General features: G+C 51.9%; 1 protein-coding gene across 1 annotated transcript in view; it reads left to right on the forward strand.

The window, feature by feature from the left end:
- LOC147113257 (inactive pancreatic lipase-related protein 1-like) overlaps positions 1 to 23,644 on the forward strand; it is a 43,881-nt gene extending 20,237 nt beyond the window's left edge. The window contains exons 5-12 of the mRNA XM_085994145.1: positions 3,415 to 3,523; positions 4,086 to 4,205; positions 10,558 to 10,677; positions 12,034 to 12,152; positions 18,102 to 18,231; positions 21,020 to 21,131; positions 21,511 to 21,678; positions 23,405 to 23,644. Coding sequence (XP_085850271.1) covers positions 3,415 to 3,523; positions 4,086 to 4,205; positions 10,558 to 10,677; positions 12,034 to 12,152; positions 18,102 to 18,231; positions 21,020 to 21,131; positions 21,511 to 21,678; positions 23,405 to 23,474 — 948 coding nt within the window. The 3' untranslated portion in view covers positions 23,475 to 23,644. The remainder of the gene's footprint in view (positions 1 to 3,414; positions 3,524 to 4,085; positions 4,206 to 10,557; positions 10,678 to 12,033; positions 12,153 to 18,101; positions 18,232 to 21,019; positions 21,132 to 21,510; positions 21,679 to 23,404) is intronic.
- Positions 23,645 to 24,127: the final 483 nt, after the last annotated feature.

Consider the following 24,127-nt stretch of genomic DNA (forward strand, 5'->3'; position numbering starts at 1 on the left):
TAACCTTAGGAATCTGTATCTGCCAAATGGAGTGTTGAACGTGCACAGTCTTGAACTTGCTTCATCCAGCTTCATCTGCCAAAATCCTGAGGACGCATCTAACTTGCTGAAATATTTTGCATTTGCAAACTGTGCCATGATTTCCTCACGTGTAGGAAGCTTGAAGTGCTCTCTCTTTATTGCTCTGTTTAGATCTCTTGGATCCAGGCAAATTCTGAGCTTTCCATTCTTTTTGTCCACTACGACGAGGGAACTCACCCACTCAGTTGGCTCATCTATCTTCTGAATCACGTTCAGGCTTTCCATCCTGTCCAACTCTGCCTTCAGTTGCTTTTGAAGAGCAAACGGAACTTTTCTGCATGGATGTATGACCGGTGTCATACTTTTATCTACTCTGATCGTGTGTTCTCCTGGAATGCAGCCTAGACCCTTAAATAGGTCTTTGTACTCTTTCATGAGTTCATCATAGACTGTCTCTCCTTCGCTTTCCACAACGAGGACTCTCTTTACCAGGTTCAGTCTCACAGGCTTTTAACCCTAGTATGGCTTGCACATCCTTTGGCACCACGATTAATGCTAGCGTGTGCTCTCTGTCCTTGTGTGTTACTTTGACAATGCATTTTCCTTTCACTGGTATATCAGTACCTGAGTATCCGGTCACTTTCACTTGTATTCCATGTAACTTTGGTCTGGGTCTAATTCTCTTAAAATCGGTCTCTGATATCACATTAACTTGTGCTCCAGTATCCAATTTAAATGGAATGTGTATGTCGTTCACTTTTAGTGTCAACATCCAGTCTCTTTCTTCTTTTTTGTTTTCAGACACCACATCTACATAGAATTCCTCTATCTCGCTTTCATCTACTGTATGGACCTTGCTTTGTTGCGCTTGGTTCTTACAGCAACTGGCATAATGGTTGTTTTTGTTGCATCTATTGCATGTTTTACCATATGCTGGACACTTTCTTGGTGGATGCTGTGTACCACATCGACTACATGACTTCCGATTGTCCCTTTCATTTTCGTTTGCTGGCCACGTCTCTTTTTTCACATTGGCGCTCTCTTTGTTAAAAGGTTTGTATCCGTTCTTTCTCACTGCATCCACATTGCAGCTACTGTCACTGAACAGCTCCTTTGCCTGCAACTTCACAGTCTCTGTAGCCCTACACAGTGCTATGGCTTTTCCCAGGTCTAGATCTTGCTCTCTTAGCAGTCTTTCCCTTAGACCATTATCTGGAATTCCACACACCAGTCTGTCTTTTATCAGCGAGTCTGTGAGTCCCCCAAATTCACACAATTTGCTTCGGTTTCTCAGTTCAGTCACATACTGATCAATAGTCTCGCTGATTTTCTGTACACATTTGAAAAATTTGTGCCTCTCAAAGGTCACGTTGCGTTTAGGTATGCAGTAGGCCTCAAACTGTTCCATTATTTTATCTAGCTTCATTTTGTCTCCATCATCGGCAAATATGAAATTATTATATACCTCCAGCGCTGCATCACCCACGACATGTAAGAACAGTGACGATTTCTGTTTATTACTTTTCTTGTCAGCTCCGATTGCCGCTAAATACAACTCTAAATGTTGTTTGAACCTTCTCCAATTTTCAGCCACATTACCTGACAATTGAAGCGTCGCCGGTGGGTGTAAACCTTCCATTTTTCACTTCGTTAGCTATTCTCTAATGGTAAGCAACGATGTTCTCTTCTGGCTTGCTAATCTGTGGAGAGCTGATTTCGCTTACTTGCCACAACTGCTTTCACTGTCCCATCGAGTTGCTAACTTCAGATTTTTTCTCTTTCAGCCACTTCTGACATCATGTTTTGATTTCTTTTTGGGTTCAATAAAGACTCATTTCTGAAAGAGAATGTTGTTTAATCTAAAGTCTTGTTCAAGACTTTCTACAGCTTTTTACAGAACACACTATGCTGTGATGCATCTAGAATGAAACTGAAAGTAAAACTCCTCCGGACTGCTTGTCTCTCACATGACCTCTGCTGGTCAGGCACAAGTAATCAAAAACACAGACAAATATCATCACTATTTGCTGATATCATTACACAGGGGACCGTCACCCCGTGGAGCAGGGGACCGTCACCCCGTGGAGCAGGGGACCCTCACCCCGTGGAGCAGGGGACCGTCACCCCGTGGAGCAGGGGACCGTCACCCCGTGGAGCAGGGGACCGTCACCCCGTGGAGCAGGGGACCCTCACCCCGTGGAGCAGGGGACCCTCACCCCGTGGAGCAGGGGACCCTCACCCCGTGGAGCAGGGGACCGTCACCCCGTGGAGCAGGGGACCGTCACCCCGTGGAGCAGGGGACCCTCACCCCGTGGAGCAGGGGACCCTCACCCCGTGGAGCAGGGGACCGTCACCCCGTGGAGCAGGGGACCGTCACCCCGTGGAGCAGGGGACCGTCACCCCGTGGAGCAGGGGACCCTCACCCCGTGGAGCAGGGGACCCTCACCCCGTGGAGCAGGGGACCCTCACCCCGTGGAGCAGGGGACCCTCACCCCGTAGAACAGGGGTGATAATCTTGTAGAGGAAAAATCATCACCTTATTTATCAGGGGTAATAACCTTACCAAACTGGGCAATTATCTTATATGTCAGAATCCTTGTTGAACAGGTCAAATGAACCTCATACAAAAGCAACATACCGCGGATGCTGGAAATCTGAAATAAAAACAGAAAATGCTGGAAATACTCAGCAGGTCAGGCAGCACCTGTAGAGAGAGAAACAGAGTTAACATTTCAGGTCGCCCAATCTGCATTTGGTCTCCCAATGTAGAGGAGACCGCATTGTGAGCAGCGAATACAGTATTCTAAATTGCAAGTACGAGTAAATCGCTGTCTCACCTGGAAGGAGTGTTTGGGGCCCTGGACAGTGGAAAGGGAGCAGGTAAAAGGGCATGTGTTACATCTCCTGCACTTGCACGGGAAGGGCGAAGGGGAAGGGGTGATTGAGGAGTGGACCAGGGTGTTTCAGAGGGAGCGGTCCCTTCGGAATGCTGAAAGGGGAGGGGCAGATGTGTTTGGTGGTCAGATCACGCTGGAGGTGGTGGAGGATGCTAAGTTGAATGTGGAGGCTGGTGGGGAGAACCTCATGTTTTTTGATTAGAGCGCCTTCAGTCATGTACTCTGGAACCAGATTGTAAGTTGAATGAGGAGGTGAAGAGGCAGTGGCCACAATGAGCCATATGGCCCCATCAGATTCAGGAGACCTTCCCCTCCCTGTATCTGGGCTGGATTCGAATCCTGCTCCCAGAGTGTTGTTACTTCCCGCTTGATTGCATTGGGACGGGGAAGCACAGAAGGTGAGTTCACGCAGAGATTTGGATAGCCCTTCCCTTGGAACTACCAAATTCACTTCAAATATCTGTCAATTTACCTTCCTGTCTCTTTTCTGTCTCAGAGTAACTACAATTACACCTTGTCGGACGTATACCTGGTGGGACATGGTCTGGGTGCTCACACTGCCGGGGAAGCGGGCAAGCGGAAGCCAGGGATTACTCGCATTACCGGTAATTCATTCTATCCTCACCCCGTATTAGGACAACCTGGTGTTTGAATGGGAGTAACAAGTCAGGGCTTTGGCCCATTTAGATTCTATTCAGTGGGAATTAATGGAAATGGGTTCAATCATGGGGATTCTATTCAAAGAAAGTTTAAAAAAATGTATTCATTCATGGGCTGTGGGCGTCGCTGGCAAGGCCAGCATTTATTGCCCATCCCTAGTTACCCTCGAGAAGGTGGTGGTGAGCCACCTTCTTGAACCGCTGCAGTCCGTGTGGTGAAGGTACTCCCACAGTGCTGTTAGGGAGGGTGTTCCAGGATTTTGACCCAGCGACGATGAAGGAACTGTGATATACTTCTAAGTCAGGATGGTGTGTGACTTGGAGAGGAACTTGGAGGTGAATGGAGATGGGTTCAATCATTGGGATTCTATTCAATGGGAGTGAATGGAATGGGGCTCAGTTAGCAACCTGGGATCAAACCCCTATTTTGTGATGTCTATAAATGTTGTAATAAAGATCTTGTAGAGCAATTCACAGATAGCGGACTGATCACTGACTGATTCCACAGGGCTTGATCCTGTCGACCCGTACTTCCAGAACACTCCAGCTGAAGTCAGACTGGATCCCACTGACGCATTATTTGTTGATGTGATTCACACGGATGGTTCAGCCCAGTTCCCCAGTGTTGGTAAGTGTCATCGCTGAAATATTCAACGTGAGACATCTGGGCATGGGTAACAGTATTGGGCTCTAGGACGTACACCAGAGGCAGTACAGAGCCACTGGGCTTGTAACAGCAGCAGTACAGAGCCACTGAGCTTGTAACAGTGGCAGTACAGAGCCACTGAGCTTGTAACAGCAGCAGTACAGAGCCACTGAGCTTGTAACAGTGGCAGTACAGAGCCACTGAGCTTGTAACAGCAGCAGTACAGAGCCACTGAGCTTGTACCAGCGGCAGTACAGAGCCACTGGGCTTGTAACAGTGGCAGTACAGAGCCACTGGGCTTGTAACAGCGGCAGTATAGGCTATTGGGCCTGGGAAAGAATCACCTAAGAGATGATGTGATGAGTCACGAAGATGCAGGAAGGAGGACGACGCGGGACTAAGGAATTGGAGCTCAGGAGAAATAAGAGAGGAAAGTAGTGTTGAGAATAAAGGGACAAGTAAGATAGAGAAAGAGAGAGAGAGAGAGAGAGAGAGAGAGAAAGAGCAAGAGAGGGAGTGAGAGAAAGAGCCAGAGAAAGAATGCTGGAATCCATGATTAAGGAAGTAGTAGCAGGACATTTAGAAAATCATAATACAACCAAGCAGAGTCAACATGGTTTTATGAAAGGGAATTCGTGTTTGACAAATTTATTAGAGTTCTTTGAGGATGTAACACGCAGGGTGGATAAAGGGGAACCAGTAGATGTGGTGTATTTAGATTTCCAGAAGGCATTCGATAAGGTGCCACATAAAAGGTTACTGCACAAAATAAGAGCTCATGGTGCTGGGGGTAATATATTAGCATGGATAGAGGATTGGCTAACTAACAGAAAACAGAGAGTCGGGATAAATGGGTAATTTTCAGGTTGTAACTAACGAGTGGGGTGCCACAGGGATCAGTGCTGGGGCCTCAACTACTTACAATCTATATTAATGACTTGGATGAAGGGACCGAGTGTACTGTAGCCAAATTTGCTGACCATACAAAGATAGGTGGGAAAGCAAGTTGTGAGGAGGACACAGAGTCTGCAAAGGGATATAGAGAGGTTAAGTGAGTGGGCAAAAATTTGACAGATGGAGTATAATGTGGGAAAATGTGTGGTTATCCATGTTAAGTATGTGTATTGTATTGAACAATTAACACAAAGACTTAAACGTATAACTCAAACAGGCCTTTACTGGTTGGAGGTAGGGACTGCACATAGGTCTTTACTTCATGCCCACAGGCGGGAACTGAGGGGGATCAGTACCCACAGTACTATTTATACCCCTATGGCCAGGAGTGGTACTGCGTATCACTACGCCCAACAAGTAGTGCAGTCCTGTCCATAGGTTCAAAGTAGCACACATATTACATACACAACATTCCTCCCTTCCTAGCTTTACAGTCATCTCCCCATTTAACATAACGTAATAACATATATACATATATAACTTCAGGTTTACATAACAGAATAACATAGATACATAGATAACTTCATGTCAAAAACAGATCACAGATTCAGTCTCTGCGGAAAACAGTTCACAGATTCAATCTCTGTGGTGTAGTCGGTTCACGTTGCTATAGTGACTCATTCAATAGTCCTTCCATGGATTTAACAGTTTGAACTTCCGAACTGAATTGGCTCCGTTCGGAGGGACCACGTGTGTGATCTGGTAGAGGTGATAATGGTTCAGATGGGTCATCTTCTGTTTTTACTTTTCCTTTTCTGCTTCTTGGAGACTCTCTGGGCTCCATTGTCAGCTGCCACAGCTGCCAGCTGCATGCGCAGTTCCTCCTTCTCTTCCTCCTGTTTCCGTCGTAGAGCCAGCTTCTCCCGATGTTCCGTAGACTTTTGGTGCTCCTCCATGATTTCTGCACTTTGGGAGTCGAAGTTACAAGCTGGGCAGGACAGGACATCGTAATATTCGGTGTCGTCCTGAGCTAGACCAGTGAGAGGGTCGTCTATTTCCTCCATACCTAGCTGGACGTTAGCCAGCTCTTGTTCCAAATCCAGACATCTTTCCTGAAGAGACTTCTTCATGTGTACCTCTGCATCCAGCTTTTTCTGGGCTTTCAGCAAGTCGTTTACTAGTGACCTCATTTGTGATTTTAATACTTCAACTTCCTTTGGAGATTGATTGATTGGACTATGCAATCCCTCTACCGGAGCAGCTGTTTCAGCGGTCTGTTGTTCTACGTTGACGTGAGTCAGCGTACTTTTGGCATCCAAGGGCTGCTCTGTTGCAGTCATCTCAGTCTGTGTTGCCACCTCAGCTCTTCCAATAACCTTTGAGAGCTCCGAACCCCTTTCGTTTGAATATTGAAGTTCATGTTCAAGTTTTTCCCATTTCAGAGTCCTGTCCTTCAGCATATGCAGGAGTTGGCTGACCGTTAACTCCTCTGACATCAGACGTTTTGTGTGCTCCTGCTCCATTTTCTCCATCAGCTGCTTCTGTTGTCTTTCCAGATTCTCCAACTCTATATCAAAGAACTCTTTCGTTGCATTCAACTCTTGCTCAAAACGGCGAAGCATTTGTTCTAATTGCTGTTGTAGTTTGAAATGGAGTTGAGTTCGAGCCCGGTGTCCCTCAGAAATGGGCACATCAGTAGACTTGCCAGACTCAGAATCCACAGTTAAACTATGTTGTTGTTGCTCAGTGGAATTCTGTGCTGAAACTTTGTCTTTTGCACCTGAGTTGGGCTTACCATCATCCGTTCCAGAGTCTGGGCCGACTATCTTCACCGAGTTCTCACTCGTTATTGTTTGTAGGAAATGCCAGTCCATATTCATTTTCCTAATCCACTCCCGTCCTAGTAGTGGAGGACCTCCTTCAGATATCACATATAAGTCCATTATTTGACTGTCTTCGCCCTTGTGGGCCACTGCAACCTCTATTTTCCCGATGGGGTACACTCTTTGCCCCGTGTATGTTTTCAATATAATCCCCGTATCCTGTAGGGGAATATGTTGGAATAACTTTCCGTAATCTTTCTTATTTATGACCGTCAATGCCGATCCAGTGTCCAATTCCAGTTTTACTTGGACTCCTTCTATCTGAAGAGTGACCCAAATTGTCTGGAGGTCTGCACCCTTACCAGCGTTGAGTACTCTTAGGCTAGCCAGTTCATTACAGCTTAAGCTAGCCAGTTCATTACTGCTAGCGTCTGAATCGGACTCCTGTTCGGTCACCTTGTGTACCTTTGCGTATTTTCCTTGCGGTGACTTCTTGTTGCTGGTCTTCTTCCCTGACCTGCATACTCTAGCTATATGTCCAAGCCTACCACAAGTTCTACATTCTTGGTTTTTAAACCAACACTGGTTCTGATCATGCGTTGTCTTTCCACAACGATAACATTTGCCAGAACTCACACCCAATTTGTGTGCACTGAGCTCCGGTGACCGTAGCTGCATTACTGCCGTGCCTCTCGCTGCGGCTTCGTGTGCTGCTGCCATAGTGACCGCCTTCTCAAGCGTCAGCTCATTCTCCTCGAGCAGTCGCTTTTGTGTATCCTGTTTAAATAAACCACACACAAATTTGTCTCGTAGTGCATCTGTCAATCCCGTTCCAAACTGGCAATATTTCGCTAATTTACGCAATTCCAGCAAATATTCAGCATTGCTTTCATGCTGTAGCTGCCTTCTGTCGTAAAATTTAAATCGTTCCGCTAGCATCAGCGGCGTGGGGTTTAGATGATCTTTCAGGACAGTAACAATCTCATCGAACATCTTATCCGCCGGTTCATCTGGTGATAACAGGTGTTTCAATTGCCCGTACGTCTTCGCACCCATTAAATTTAATAATGTTAGAGCTTTATCTTGGTCACGAATTTTATTGGCCTTACAATAATTTTTTACTCTTTCAACATATATGGCCCAATCTTCGAGGTCACTATCAAAGGTGCTAATATTCCCGTGTTTAGGCATTGTAGATTTGCAATTTCTCAGATTTTATTTTCTTTACTTGTTATCAAAGATGGCGGCTTCCCGCTCTTGCCGTCGTCCTCCGCCCACAAAATGGCGGTTTTCCCGCGCTTGGCGGTCTTCACCCGTCCCCCGACGCCGTCTCCCTTCAGCCCTCGAGTGCGGCCCTTATCTTCGCCGCGATCGATAGCCCGCGCTGTGCACCGCGACTCTCGCACCTTGAGCTTCTGCAGCCGCCGCGCCTTTCAGTCCGAGTGCGGCTCTTATCTTTGGTCCCGATCGCTGGCCCGGCTGCGCCCCTCACTTCAAAGCGGCCCGGCCCTTATCTGCCGATCGCTATCGCCCTACCTCTCTCTCTTCCCCAGTCCTGTCTTTACTCCGGTTCACAAGCTGATGGAGGCTTCAGGGTCCTAATGCCTGTCACTTCCAGTCGCTGGAAGCTGTCAGGATTTCTGCTGCCCTTCAGTTTTGAGTGGGGTGTTGAGGATTGAAACCTCTCTTCAACGTCCTGTCTTTGGACGAAGCCGCCTGGAATAACTGCCGCAGGGTAAGAGCCTGACTCGTCGCCAGTGTTAAGTATGTGTATTGTATTGAACAATTAACACAAAGACTTAAACGTATAACTCAAACAGGCCTTTACTGGTTGGAGGTAGGGACTGCACATAGGTCTTTACTTCATGCCCACAGGCGGGAACTGAGGGGGATCAGTACCCACAGTACTATTTATACCCCTATGGCCAGGAGTGGTACTGCGTATCACTACGCCCAACAAGTAGTGCAGTCCTGTCCATAGGTTCAAAGTAGCACACATATTACATACACAACAATCCACTTTGGTAGGAAGAATAGAAAAGCAAATTATTATTTAAGTGGAGAAAGACTACAAAATGCTGCGGTACAGAGGGATCTGGGGGTCCTTGTACATGAAACACAAAAAGTTAGCATGCAGGTACAGCAAGTAATTAGGAAGGCAAATGGAATGTTGGCCTTTATTGCAAAGGGAATGGAGAATAAAAGTAGGGAAGTCCTGTTACAACTGTACAGGGTATTGGTGAGACCACACCTGGAGTACTGCGTACAGTTTTGGTCTCCTTATTTAAGGAGGGATATACTTACATTGGAGGCAGTTCAGAGAAGGTTCACGAGGTTGATTCCTGGGATGAGGGGGTTGTCTTATGAGGAAAGGTTGAGCAGGCTGGGCCTATACTCATTGGAGTTTAGAAGAATGAGAGGGGATCTTATTGAAACATATAAGATACTGAAGGGGCTCAACAGGGTAGATGCAGAGAGGATGTTTCCCCTCGTGGGGGAATCTAGAACTAGGGGGCATAGTTTCAGAATAAGGGGTCGCCCATTTAAAATGGAGATGAGGAGGAATTTCTTCTCAGAGGGTCGTGAATCTGTGGAATTCTCTGCCCCAGAGAGCTGTGGAGGCGGAGTCAGTGAATATATTTAAGGTGGAGAGAGACAGATTTTTGAAAAACTGGGGAATCGAGGGTCATGGGGAGCGGGCAGGGAAGTGGAGTTGAGGCCAAGATCAGATCAGCCATGATCTTATTAAATGGCTCGAAGGGCCAAATGGCTGGCTCCTGCTGCTATTTCTTAAGTTCTTATGAGAAGGCCAGAGAGGGCGCGAGAGACAGAGATAGAGGGAGGGAGAGAGGGTGAGAGAGACAGAGATAGAGGGAGGGAGGGAGGGTGAGAGAGACAGAGATAGAGGGAGGGAGGGAGAGAGGGTGAGAGAGACAGAGATAGAGGGAGGGAGGGAGGGAGAGAGGGTGAGAGAGACAGAGATAGAGGGAGGGAGAGAGGGAGAGAGGGTGAGAGAGACAGAGATAGAGGGAGGGAGAGAGGGAGAGAGGGTGAGAGAGACAGAGATGGAGGGAGGGAGGGAGAGAGGGTGAGAGAGACAGAGGGAGGGAGAGAGGGTGACAGACAGAGATGGAGGGAGGGAGAGGGTGAGAGACAGAGATGGAGGGAGGGAGAGAGGGTGAGAGAGACAGATAGAGGGAGGGAGGGAGGGTGAGAGAGACAGATGGAGGGAGAGAGGGTGAGAGACAGAGATAGAGAGAGGGAGAGAGAGACAGAGATAGAGGGAGGGAGAGAGGGAGAGAGAGATAGAGGGATGTGAGGGAAGGTGAGAGAGACAGAGATAGAGGGATGTGAGAGAGACAGAGGGATGTGTGAGAGAGAGAGAGGGATTCAGCGGGAGAAAGAGGGTGAGAGAGACAGAGAGGGAGGGAGGGTGAGAGAGAGAGAGATGGTGAGAGAGAGTGAGTGAGAGAGCCAGAGGGAGAGTGAGAGAGAGGTTGGAGGCTAGTGGTGACTGAGACCAGTGGACTGACCTTCTGTTGTATGCTGTTTGGGAGTGAGAAAGGGTGGGTGTTGTCTCTCCATGGACCAGTCTGATTGCCCGCCTCCTGTCGCAGGGTTCGGGATGTTTGAGGCTTGTGGACACGTGGACTTCTATCCAAACGGCGGCCAGAATATGCCGGGCTGCAGCAAGAACATCGTGTCAACCATTCTGGACGTCGATGGCATCTGGGAAGGTGAGTAACAGGAAATGTTCCCTCTAATTTTTTTTTTGGGTGTATGGCCCCTTTAACAGGCTGTGTGGCCCATTCACATTTCCGCGCGTGCACGGTTTTTCCATTTAAAAGCCGGTGAGCCGGCCTGCGCGTGACCGCCAGACCGCAGCGCGACCGAGCAGCTTAACGGGATCTTTGGTAACAGGTGGTGTGAATTTGACTCAGACACGTGCTGCTGGTGGGAATCAATCACACGAGCACTGCACGTGTGCAGGGTATCACTTAAAGGGGCAGCGTCCTTCAGGAGCAGGTGTTTGGACAGGCTCTCCCTGCTCTCTGCTAACACTGCCCAATGGAACTGTTTAAGAAGCTGATGCCGCGATGAGGGACTGAGTGGAGGAGTGAAGGTGCGAACCTGTGAAATTCCCAGATTAAAGAGAAGAGTCTCTCCATCTCTGCCCCGTCAGTTCCCATCATTCTTTACAACAGGGAGCAATCCTATGACTCAGAGTTTGCCATTCCCGTCTCACAGAATGTCCCAGGGCGTGGCGACCGGAGCTCTGGCTCGCAGTACTGGGTTGACATCCACTGGGATACTCGCATCCGGTGGGTGTGGGTGGCTCTTCCCGCCTTCATCGTATGGGTTGTGGGAACTCATAAAACCACTCCCCGTATAGGGCCACCTCACAATTTCCCCTCCAAGTCACACAACATCCTGACTTGGAAGTATATCGCCGATCCTTCATTGTCGCTGGGTCCAAATCCTGGAACTCCCTCCCTAACAGCACTGTGGGAGCACCTTCACCACATGGACTGCAGCGGTTCAAGAAGGAGGCTCACCACCACCTTCTCAAGGGCAACTAGGGATGGGCAATAAATGCTGGTCTCGCCAGTGATGCCCACATCCCATGAATGAATAAAAAAAGGACTAGCCCCGCCCCCGCCCCAACCCCCAGCAGCTGGCTGCTATGCAGATGGTTACGGCCATGAAAGGAACCTTCACGTTGCAGCCCGTCAGACTGTTCATCGACCCGCGAATCCTCTCACTACTTCACACTGTTCCCCACGGGGGGGAGCCTGAAGATGCCAAAACAATAACATCCTTGTAAACCCCTCGATCAGATCACAATCCCTCACCAGAGCTCAGTCCCATCATTCCAGGCAAACCAGGCCAGCGTGCCCTTCATAAGGTTTACTGCTCCCTTTAAGCAGGGTAAAATATGCCAGGCCCGCTCCTTTACAAGGCAATGGAGCTGGTTTTCTGTCTCACTTCTGACTCTGACTCTGTGCCAACCGGACTCGAGATCAGACCAGCCTCCTGGTCGATCAAAAACACACCTGATTAAATATGGAACAAAAATGCTTTGTTTCCCGCAGGTACAAAGGACTTTCTCTCCTGTAACCATTTCCGTGCGGTTAAATATTTTTCGGAGAGTGTTTGGTCACCGGATGGTTTTGTGGCCTTTCCCTGTGGCAGCGACAAGGAATACCAGGCAGTAAGTACAAGACGGGCAATGCGTTCCCCTCACACCTGTACCTGTCGCAGCACTCGCTCATCAAACCAACTCTCAGGGGACCACAGACAGACTCTCACAATAACACACGAGACCAACACAATGCATTCACAATTACTTTTTACATTGATTTTGGTTTGGGTCTTACCTTGTGCTCATCAAATCAAAGAGGCGGTAAAAGGGCACCCAGTATCCCATCAAACACTCCCAGGGCAGGTACAGCATGGGGTAGATACAGAGTAAAGCTCCCTCTACACTGCCCCATCAAACACTCCCAGGGCAGGTACAGCACGGGTTAGATACAGAGTAAAGCTCCCTCTACACTGTCCCCATCAAACACTCCCAGGGCAGGTACAGCACGGGTTAGATACAGAGTAAAGGTCCCTCTACACTGTCCCATCAAACACTCCCAGGGCAGGTACAGCACGGGTTAGATACAGAGTAAAGCTCCCTCTACACTGTCCCATCAAACACTCCCAGGGCAGGTACAGCACGGGTTAGATACACGGTAAAGCTCCCTCTACACTGTCCCATCAAACACTCCCAGGGCAGGTACAGCACAGGTTAGATAAAGATAATCTATATATATAAAGCGGCTCTTCTGTCTGTCCCGATGTCTGTCTGTCTGTCTGTCCGCCTGGTCTCTATGCGTTTGGAAGTTACAGAGCGTACCGACGCGCGCGTCGCCTCAAAAGAAAGCTTGCGATTCCGGACCGGTCATAGGCGTATTTACGTTTCGGCCGGACAAAAATCCCGCCCGCGGTATCCCAAAAACGTTCAGCGTTCCGCTCATTAGCATCTCATTAGAGACCGTGTGACGTCGAGGTCTTCCTACAGTTGAGTGTCGAGTGACTCGACGATTGACCAATCCTACGCTTCGGTGACCTGACCGGTCGACCAATCGGTGCGTGTGTGGGCGGGCCTTATCCTTCTGAACCGAGTTGAGTGGCTGCCATCTTGATTTTCCACGATTTTTCCCCCCACACTTTCTGTGTGTTAGGGAACTAAGGTAAATATTTCAATTATGTGTTAGGCAATTAATTTAACAATTTATTTGAGTTATATATTGTGTTTAGCAACCCCCCCCCTCTTCCTCCTCCTCCTCCTCCTCCTCCTCCTCACCCTCGCGCAGGGGGGACTCGGGGCCTGAAGCTGAAAAAATTTCTCTCTCTCTCTCTCTCTCTTTCTTCCCTCCCTCTCTCTCCTTCTCCTCTTCCCTCTCTCTCCTTCTCCTCTTCCCTCTCTCCTCTTCCCTCTCTCTCCTTCTCCTCTTCCCTCTCTGTCTCTCTCTACTTCCCCCTCTCAGGTGTCGCGGACGGAGCGAGGGCGCGCCGCCCGAAGTTTCCCGCTCGCTAACAGCCTTGCCGGCTCCCGCGGGCTGCCCGCACTCACCGCGCATGCACCGCCCGCACTCACCGCGCATGCGCCGCCCGCACTCACCGCGCATGCGCCGCCCGCCCGCCCGCCCACAGCGGCCGTCCATCAGCCGCGCGATACGCGGGGGACCTCAGCACCGGACCTCAGGCGCTAGGCAGGGGGAGGGCCGGAGAGAGGGACAGAGGGGAGCGTGGGGGAGGGGAGGGGTGGGGGGGAGAGGGAGACAGGGGAGGGGAGGGAGAGAGGGGAGGGGGAGAGGGGAGGGGAGGGAGAGGGGAGGGGAGGGAGAGAGGGGAGGGATAGGACAGGGAGAGGACATGACAGGGAGAGGGGGGGACACACAGGGGCAGGGAGACCAAACGCCCCAAAATTGCCCTCGCGCCCCAAAATTGCCCTCGCATCGCGGGGCTCCCCAGCTAGTCTATATATATAAAGTGGCTCTTCTGTCTGTCTGTCCGCCTGGTCTCTATACGTTTGGAAGTTACAGAGCGTACCGACGCGCGCGTCGCCTCAAAAGAAAGCTTGCGATTCCGGACCGGTCATAGGCGTATTTACGTTTCGGCCGGACAAAAATCCCGCCCGCGGTATCCCAAAAACGTTCAGTGTTCCGCTCATTAGCATCTCATTATCGACCGTGTGACGTCGAGGTCTTCCTACAGTTGAGTGTCGAGTGACTCGACGATTGACCAATCCTACGCTTCGGTGACCTGACCGGTCGACCAATCGGTGCGTGTGTGGGCGGGCCTTATCCTTCTGAACCGAGGTGAGTGGCCGCCATCTTGATTTTCCACGATTTTTTCCCCCACACTTTCTGTGTGTTAGGGAACTAAGGTAAATATTTGAATTATGTGTTAGGGAATTAATTAACAATTTATTTGAGTTTTATATTGTGTTTAGCAACCCCCCCCCGCCCTCCTCCTCACCCTCGCGCAGGGGGGACTCGGGGCCTGAAGCTGAAAAAATTTCTCTCTCTCTCTCTTTCTTCCCTCTCTCTCTCTCTCCTTCTCCTCTTCCCTCTCTCTCCTTCTCCTCTTCCCTCTCTCCTCTTCCCTCTCTCTCCTTCTCCTCTTCCCTCTCTGTCTCTCTCTACTTCCCCCTCTCAGGTGTCGCGAACGGAGCGCGGGCGCGCCACCCGAAGTTTCCCGCTCGCTAACGGCCTTGCCGGCTCTCGCGGGCCGCTCGCACTGACCGCGCATGCGCCGCCCGCACTCACCGCGCATGCGCCGCCCGCCCGCACGCAGCGGCCGTCCATCAGCCGCGCGATACGCGGGGGACCTCAGCAACGGCACCGGACCTCAGGCGCTAGGCAGGGGGAGGGGCCGGAGAGAGGGACAGAGGGGAGTGGGGGAGGGGAGGGAGAGGGGGGAGAGGGGAGGGGAGGGAGAGAGGGGAGAGAGGGGAGGGGAGGGAGGGATAGGACAGGGAGAGGACATGACAGGGAGAGGGGGGACACACAGGGGCAGGGAGACCAAACGCCCCAAAATTGCCCTCGCGCCCCAAAATTGCCCTCGCAATGTGGGGCTCGCTAGTCAGGGGGAGGGGCCGGAGAGAGGGACAGAGGGGAGTGGGGGTGGGGGAGTGGGGGAGGGTTGGGGGGGAGGGAGGGAGACAGGGGAGGGGAGGGAGGGAGACAGGGGAGGGAGAGAGGGGAGGGGAGGGAGAGAGGGGAGGGGAGGGAGAGTGGGGAGGGGAGGGAGGGATAGGACAGGGAGAGGACATGACAGGGAGAGGGGGGACACACAGGGGCAGGGAGACCAAACGCCCCAAAATTGCCCTCGCAACGCGGGGCTCCCCAGCTAGTAACATAATACAGGGGCTGTTTGCGCATCATTTAGCATTAAGCAAGTTTCAGAATGCAATCCTCCTCTCTGCCACAAGGTAGTGTCAGTGAGCTTTCTAATACTTCACAATACAAGACTTCGGCCAAAACTTTAACAAGAACAACAATAACAACTTGTGTTTAAAAAGCACCTTAAACACAGTGAAACATCCCAAGGCACTTCACAGGAGTATTATAAGACAAAAAATGTGACACCGAGCCACATTAGGGGAAATTAGGGCAGGTGACCCAAAGATTGGTCAAAGAGGCAGGTTTTAAGGAGCGTCTTTAAAGGAGGAAGGAGAGGTTTAGGGAGGGAATTCCAGAGCTCGGGGCCCAGGCAACAGAAGGCACGGCCACCAATGGTGGAGCAATTATAATCAGGGATGCTCAAAAGGGCAGAATTCGAGGAGCGCAGATATCTCAGGGGGTTGTGTGGCTGGAGGAGATTACAGCGATAGGGAGGAGTGAGGCCATTGAGGGATTTGAAAACAAGGAAGAGAATTTTGAAATCGAGGTGTTGCCGGACCGGGAACCAATGTAGGTCAGTGAGCACAGGGGGTGATGGGTGAATGGGACTTGGTGTGAGTTAGGACACGGGGCAGTGAGCACAGGGGGTGATGGGTGAACGGGACTGGGTGTGAGTTAGGACACGGGGCAGCGAGCACGGGGTGATGGGTGAACGGGACTGGGTGTGAGTTAGGACACGGGGCAGCGAGCACGGGGTGATGGGTGAACGGGACTGGGTGCGAGCTAGGACACGGGGCAGTGAGCACAGGGGGTGCTGGGTGAACGGGACTGGGTGCGAGTTAGGACACGGGGCAGTGAACACAGGGGGTGATGGGTGAACGGGACTCGGTGTGAGTTAGGACACGGGGCAGTGAGCACAGGGGTGATGGTGTGAACGGGACTGGGTGTGAGTTAGGACACGGGGCAGTGAGCACAGGGGGTGATGGGTGAACGGGACTGGGTGCGAGTTAGGACACGGGGCAGTGAGCACAGGGGGTGATGGGTGAACGGGACTGGGTGTGAGTTAGGACACGGGGCAGTGAGCACAGGGGGTGATGGGTGAACGGGACTGGGCGTGAGTTAGGACACGGGGGCAGTGAGCACAGGGGGTGATGGGTGAACGGGACTTGGTGCGAGTTAGGACACGGGCAGCAGAGTTTTGGATGAGCTCAAGTTAACAGGTTCATCACAGTTTGAAATGCCTCCAATCTGTCTCACATCCACCCTCCATCCTGCTTAGGGTATGCAGTGATGTTCAGGGTTTGCCAACTATATGGTGGAACAGGAGGCTCGAGGGGCTGAATGGCCAACCTCTTACCCTCGGCAATAAGGGAAAATCACAAACCGGATCCATGAAAACCGTTCCAGTAAAATTAATTATCCTCTCCCCCCACCACAGGACTGACCCCCTCCCCCCCAGGACTGACCCTCTCCGCCCCCTCCCCCCCAGGACTGACCCTCCCCCCCCCCCCCCCCCCCCGCCCCCTCCCCATGGGACTGACCCTCCCCCCGGGGACTGACCCTCTCGCCCCCCGCCCCCTCCCCCTGGGGACTGACCCCCTCCCCCCGGGACTGACCCTCTCGCCCGCCGCCCCCTCCCCCCGGGACTGACCCTCTCGCCCCCCGCCCTCTCCCCCCGGGACTGACCCTCTCCCCCCCCCGCCCCCCTCCCCCCGGGACTGACCCTCTCGCCCCCTGCCCTCTCCCCCTGGGACTGACCCTCTTTCCCCCCCCCCGCCCCCTCCCCCCCAGGACTGAACCTCTCCCCGGGACTGACCCTCTCCCCGAGACTGACCCTCTCCCCGGGACTGACCCTCTCGCCCCCCGCCCCACTCCCCCCGGGACTGACCCTCGCCCCCTCCCCCGGGACTGACCCTCTCCCTGGGACTGACCCTCTCCCCGGACTGACCCTCTCCTCGGGACTGACCCTCTCCCCAGAGCGGACCTTCCCCCCCTGAGACTGACCCTCTCCCCGGGACTGACCCTCTGACCCTCTCCCCCGGGACTGACCCTCTCCCCCGGGACTGACCCTCTCCCCCGGGACTGACCCTCTCCCCCGGGACTGACCCTCTCCCCGGACTGACCCTCTCCCCGGGACTGACCCTCTCCTTGGACTGACCCTCTGCCCGGACTGAACCTCTCCCCAGAACTGACCCTCTCTTTCCCCCCCCCCCCCGCAAGACTGACCCTCTCCCCGGGACTGACCCTCTCCCCGGGACTGACGCTCTCCCCGGGACTGACCTGCTCTCCCCCGGGACTGACCTCCCCCCCCCCCCCCCCCCCGGGACTGACCCTCCGCCCGGGACTGACCCTCCGCCCGGGACTGACCCTCCGCCCAGGACTGACCCTCCGCCCAGGACTGACCCGAGCCCCAGGACTGACCCGAGCCCCGGGACAGACGCTCTCCCCCGGGACTGACCCTCCCCCCTCTCCCCAGGACTGACCCGAGCCCCTCTGACGGGGAGTCGGGTGGCTTGAGTTTGACCTCCTCGGCTGGCCGGGCTGTGGGAGGTTGTGGCGGACTCCAGGAGATCCCACCGAAAATGTAGACGGGGCCCGAGGACCAATTTGTCGCGGTCCTTGGGATCTCCGTCATTGGTTGCTGGGATCGTTCCCTGCGCCAATTTCTACATGTATGAGACCAAAGGAAATGTCCCCATGAAACTATCGACAGGAGTGATGATGATTTCAAGGTGCTGACTAACAAAGAATTGTGTTTGTCTCAGGGGGAATGTTTTGCGTGTCCATCTGACGGGTGTCCAACCATGGGATACAACATTGGGACATATCGAGTACCACCAGGACTTTTGCACCAGAGGTTCTACCTCAACACTGGGGAATCCAGCCCCTTTGCACGTGAGTAGTGACCTGGCACAAGACTGGACAGCTCCTCGGTCCTTCCACCTGGTCCTTCCTGACTAGATGTTGAGGAAGTCAGTAAATCTGACCCTTTTTCCAGCACATCTTATATGGCAGACGCACCATTGTGCATGTGGGACCAGAGAGACACAAGAGTGACGCGGCCAATGTGTGTCAGAGGACCGTCAAAAGAAAATGGACCATGGCCTTCGCTTTCTCTCAAAAGAATCTCAAAGATCAGATCCTAGTGCAGTCCAGAGAACCTCAGACCCAGTCCAGAGAACCTCAGACCCAGTCCAGGGAACCTCAGACCCAGTCCAGAGAACCTCAGACCCAGTCCAGAGAACCTCAGACCCAGTCCAGAGAACCTCAGACCCGGTCCAGAGAACCTCAGACCCGGTCCCGAGAACCTCAGACCCGGTCCAGAGAACCTCAGACCCGGTCCAGAGAACCTCAGACCCGGTCCAGAGAACCTCAGACCCGGTCCAGAGAACCTCAGACCCGGTCCAGAGAACCTCAGACCCGGTCCAGAGAACCTCAGACCCGGTCCAGAGAACCTCAGACCCGGTCCAGAGAACCTCAGACCCGGTCCAGTGAACCTCAGACCCGGTCCAGTGAACCTCAGACCCGGTCCAGTGAACCTCAGACCCGGTCCAGAGATCCTCAGACCCGGTCCAGAGATCCTCAGACCCGGTCCAGTGACCCTCAGACCCGGTCCAGTGACCCTCAGACCCGGTCCAGTGACCCTCAGACCCGGTCCAGTGACCCTCAGACCCGGTCCAGTGACCCTCAGACCCGGTCCAGTGACCCTCAGACCCGGTCCAGAGAACCTCAGACCCGGTCCAGTGACCCTCAGACCCGGTCCAGCGACCCTCAGACCCGGTCCAGCGACCCTCAGACCCGGTCCAGCGACCCTCAGACCCGGTCCAGAGACCCTCAGACCCGGTCCAGTGAACCTCAATTTCAAAAATCTACCACAACTATTCAAACATTGCCACCACACCGAGCTCTGTCACTGTGACCAACTCACTAATTCCTTTCTCACCTCAGGTAAGCCTGACATCGGTAGTGGGGAAAATGCTAGAGTCCATTATAAAAGATGTACAGGAAACTTTGGTTTATCCCGAGGTTATATGTCCGGAATACTCGATCTAACGGCAAAAATCAGGAGCCGTTTTCTATGTTTTTTTAGTTCTCGTTGCTTTTTTTTTCTCAGTCAGGCACTGCAAGGTCTGTAGCTATAGCAACCGCTTCAGCTAGAGACGCTTGCAGCTGCAGCCGATTGTTTTGAAGCTGTTGCTAAGCAACAGGGTTTGTTGATTCACACGGAGCTTCTCAGTTCCGTATGTTTAAACATTAACGCTGGTATGTCCGGCACTTTTGATGTTACGGCACCAGCTCAGCCCCGTCAGTGCCGGATATCAGAAAGTTTCCTGTAATAGCAGAGCACTTGGAAAACAGTGACAGAATCAGACAAAATCAACATGGATTTACAAAAGGTAAATCGTGCTTGACTAATCTACTGGAATTTTTTGAGGACGTAACTGGTAGAATAGATAAGGGGGAACCAGTGGATGTGGTGTATTTGGACTTTCAGAAGGCTTTCGATAAGGTCCCGCATAAGAGGTTAGCGTGTAAAGTTAAAGCACATGGGATTGGGTACTGACTTGGATAGAGAACTGGTTGGCAGACAGAAAGCAAAGAGTTGGAATAAACGGGTCTTTTTCTGAGTGGCAGGCAGTGACTAGTGGGGTACCGCAGGGATCGGTGCTAGGACCCCAGCTATTCACAATATATATAAATGATCTAGACGAGGGAACGAGATGTAATATCTCCAAGTTTGCAGATGACACAAAGCTGGGTGGGCGTGTGTGCTGTTAGGAGGATGCAGAGAAACTCCAGTATGATTTGGACAGGTTGGGTGATTGGGCAGATGCATGGCAGATGCAGTATAATGTGGATAAATGCGAGGTTATCCACTTTGGTGTCAAAAACAGGAAGGCAGATTATTATCTGAACGGCAATAGATTGGGAGAAGGGGAAGTGCAACGAGACCTGGGTGTCCTTGTGCACCAGGCGCTGAAGGTAAGCATGCAGGTGCAGCAGGCGGTTAAGAAGGCAAATGGTATGTTGGCCTTCATAGCGAGAGGATTCGAGTACAGGAACAAGGATGTCTTGCTGCAGTTGTACAGGGCCTTGGTGAGACCACACCTTGAGTATTGTGTGCAGTTTTGGTCGCCTTATCTGAGGAAGGATGTTCTTGCCATGGAGGGAGTGCAGCAAAGATTCACCAGACTGATACCTGGGGTGGCAGGAATGACATATGAGGAGAGATTGGGTCGATTGGGCTTATATTCGCTGGAGTTTAGAAGAATGAGAGGGGATCTCATTGAAACTTATAAAATTCTAACAGGACAAGACCGATTAGATGCAGGAAGGATGTTCCCGATGGCGGGGGAGTCCAGAACCAGGGGTCACAGTCTAAGGATAAGGGGTAAGCCATTTAGGACAGAGATGAGAAGGAATTTCTTCACCCAGAGAGTGGTGAACCTGTGGAATTCTCTACCACAGAAGGCCGTTGAGGCCAATTCATGAAATATATTCAAGAAGGAGTTAGATATATTTCTTAAGGCTAAAGGAATCAAGGGATACGGAGAGAAGGCAGCGACAGGGTACTGAATTTGGATGATCAGCCATGATCGCATTGAATGGCGGAGCAGGCTCGAGGGGCCGAATGGCCTACTCCTGCTTCTATCTTCTATGTTTCTATGTTTTTGCCCCACAGTTTGGCGGTATCGAGTGTCGGTGAAACTCTCTGGCTCTCGTTCTGTGTCTGGTGTCCTGAACATCGCCTTGTACGGAACCAAGGGGAACACACGGCAGCACAGAATCGCAAAGTAAGCATTGGCGTATTCAACACCTTTATTAATATAGTCATACCTCTTATCAAAATATTCTGTCCCTTAATTTAAAAAATCTGTCTCTTTATTAAGTAATTCAGTGCTTTTTTACAATACTCTATGCTTTTATTAAAATATTCAACCCCTTAATGAAGCGATTTCACCCTTTTCTTCTGATACTCGCTCCCTTTGATGTGGGACCTCTTGCTGGGTTGGGCCAAACTCCGTGATGTGGCTAGAGGTCAAGTGCAGCCTCCCAGCTGTAGGACTGAGCAGTTCACTGGATCACACCCTGACCTCCCGCCTCGCAGCCTGCAGTTAAATAAAAGGAGCGAATTAAATAAAGGAATTTTCTTTTTTTTTCTGATTTTTACAGAGCTAAATTCCACCCGGGCAGAACATACTCGGCTCTAATCGACGCAGAACTGGACGTGGGGGAAATCACCGTAGTGAAGTTTCTGTGGGACAACAGTGTGATCAACATATTTCAGCCTCAACTCGGAGCTGAGACCATCACCTTGGAGCGAGGGAAGGACCACGCCAGGTAAGTGAGCAATCCCTCCGTGTTTGCTTTCTCAGTGAAGGGAGGTTGGGATAGGACTGAGGTGGGGAAGGGGAGGATAACCAGGCCAGGGACTGAACCGGGCGAAGTGGGGCTTAGCTCAGGTTAGTAACCCCAGATTCAGAGGATTGTGGATTAAAGGCCTCAATCCAGACTTCAGCTCATAATCTAGGCTGGCAGGAGAGCCGTACTGTCGGAGGGTCAGTACTGAGGGAGCGCTGCACTGTCGGAGGGTCAGTACTGAGGGAGCGCTGCACTGTCAGAGGGGCAGTACTGAGGGGGCGCTGCACTGTCGGAGGGGCAGTACTGAGGGGGCGCTGCACTGTCGGAGGGGCAGTACTGAGGGGGCGCTGCACTGTCGGAGGGTCAGTACTGAGGGAGCGCTGCACTGTCAGAGGGGCAGTACTGAGGGGGCGCTGCACTGTCGGAGGGGCAGTACTGAGGGGGCGCTGCACTGTCGGAGGGGCAGTACTGAGGGGGCGCTGCACTGTCGGAGGGGCAGTACTGAGGGGGCGCTGCACTGTCGGAGGGGCAGTACTGAGGGAGCGCTGCACTGTCGGAGGGGCAGTACTGAGGGAGCGATGCACTGTCGGAGGGTCAGTACTGAGGGGGCGCTGCACTGTCGGAGGGGCAGTACTGAGGGAGCGCTGCACTGTCGGAGGGGTCGTACTGAGGGAGCGCTGCACTGTCGGAGGGGCAGTACTGAGGGAGTGCTGCACTGTCGGAGGGGCAGTACTGAGGGAGCGCTACACTGTCGGAGGGGCAGTACTGAGGGAGTGCTGCACTGTCGGAAGGGCAGTACTGAGGGAGCGCTGCACTGTCGGAGGGGTAGTACTGAGGGAGCGCTGCACTGTCGGAGGGGCAGTACTGAGGGAGCGCTACACTGTCGGAGGGGTAGTACTGAGGGAGCACTGCACTGTCGGAGGGGCAGTACTGAGGGAGCGCTGCACTGTCGGAGGGGCAGTACTGAGGGAGCGCTGCACTGTCGGAGAGTCAGTACTGAGGGAGCGCTGCACTGTCGGAGGGGCAGTACTGAGGGAGTGCTGCACTGTCGGAGGGGCAGTACTGAGGGAGTGCTGCACTTTTGGACGGGCAGACCTGAAGGAGTATTGCACTGTCGATGGTGATGTGCTTTGGATATTCCTGTCTATCTATAAGATTAGGAAGGATATATTGGCCTTGGAAGGAGGCAGCGCAGATTCACCAGTGTGTTACTAGGGGTCCAACGGTTAGATTATGAGGAGAAATTACACAAACTAGTCGTGTATTCCCTGGAATATAGAAGGTTAAGGTGATTTGATTGAGATTTTTAGGATTTTGAAAGAAATTGATAGGGTAGATATGCAAGCTCAATTAATACTTTTAAATCAGAGATCAATACTTTTTTGCTAGCCAAGAGTATAGAAGGATATTATTATTATTATTAATAATGATTTATTATTAAGGGATATGGAGCCAAGTCAGGTGGATGGAATTAGGATACAGATCAGCCATGATCTCATTCAATCGTGGAACAGGTTCGAGGGGCTGAATGGCCTCCTCCTGTTCCTATATTCCTAATGGGGAGACGGTAGCTTGGTGTTCTGGAAGGTTGCGATCCATTCAGCTGAGAGCTTTTCCTCGTACAAACTTATCTTCTGTGTCCCAACCTGGACATTCCCGGTGGTGTCAGCACTCTGCAATTCCTGCTCTGCTTTTCTCTTCATAGCTTCCGTTTTTGTGGGAACCAGACGGTTAAAGAGAAGACCCTACAGATCCTCGTACCCTGCCTCAAATAGGAAATCGATCTGAGCCGCACCGATCCACCGCAACGCCATGCCAGATCTGTTGGTCAGAGAACCAAAATCCAGACTCGAATTCCCAGCGTTTCAACCGGAATGCTTCAATGAATAGATGTGGAAAATTTGGAATCTGAGGGATGGGGGAGGGTGCGGGGGTGGGGGGTAGAATAAAGAGCATGACCGTAGCAAGGGATTGACCTCCAAGGGGAAGATTCTGATCATCAGGAAATCGGGCCGATCACTGCACTCATGTAAAGGAAGCCATTCCCAGGTGACCCAGTGCTCCTGAGCACAGATCCAGGGAGGACTCCTCTTAATGGAGGCAGACTCAATCTTCAGTCACCTTTGGCAGCCAACTCTAAGATTGGATCTGGCTTTCTGTCCCCAACAAATAAAGAATCCACTTGTTCATTGTCTCGCTTCATCTTTCAATAGAAACACAAATGGCACCAAACATAGAGATTACACTGAACAACACGGGAGAAATAGGAGATGATCAGTGGGAATTAACGGGACCACTGGGATTGTGTACAATGGGAGTGAATGGGAAGGGGTTTGGTCCACTGGGATTGTGTACAATGGGAGTGAATGGGAAGGGGTTTGGTCCATTGGGATTGTGTACAATGGGAGTGAATGGGAAGGGGTTTGGT

Source organism: Somniosus microcephalus, chromosome 8 (genome assembly GCF_052327205.1).
Source record: "Somniosus microcephalus isolate GS21.2 chromosome 8, FLI_Smic_1.0, whole genome shotgun sequence".
NCBI lineage: Eukaryota > Metazoa > Chordata > Chondrichthyes > Squaliformes > Somniosidae > Somniosus > Somniosus microcephalus.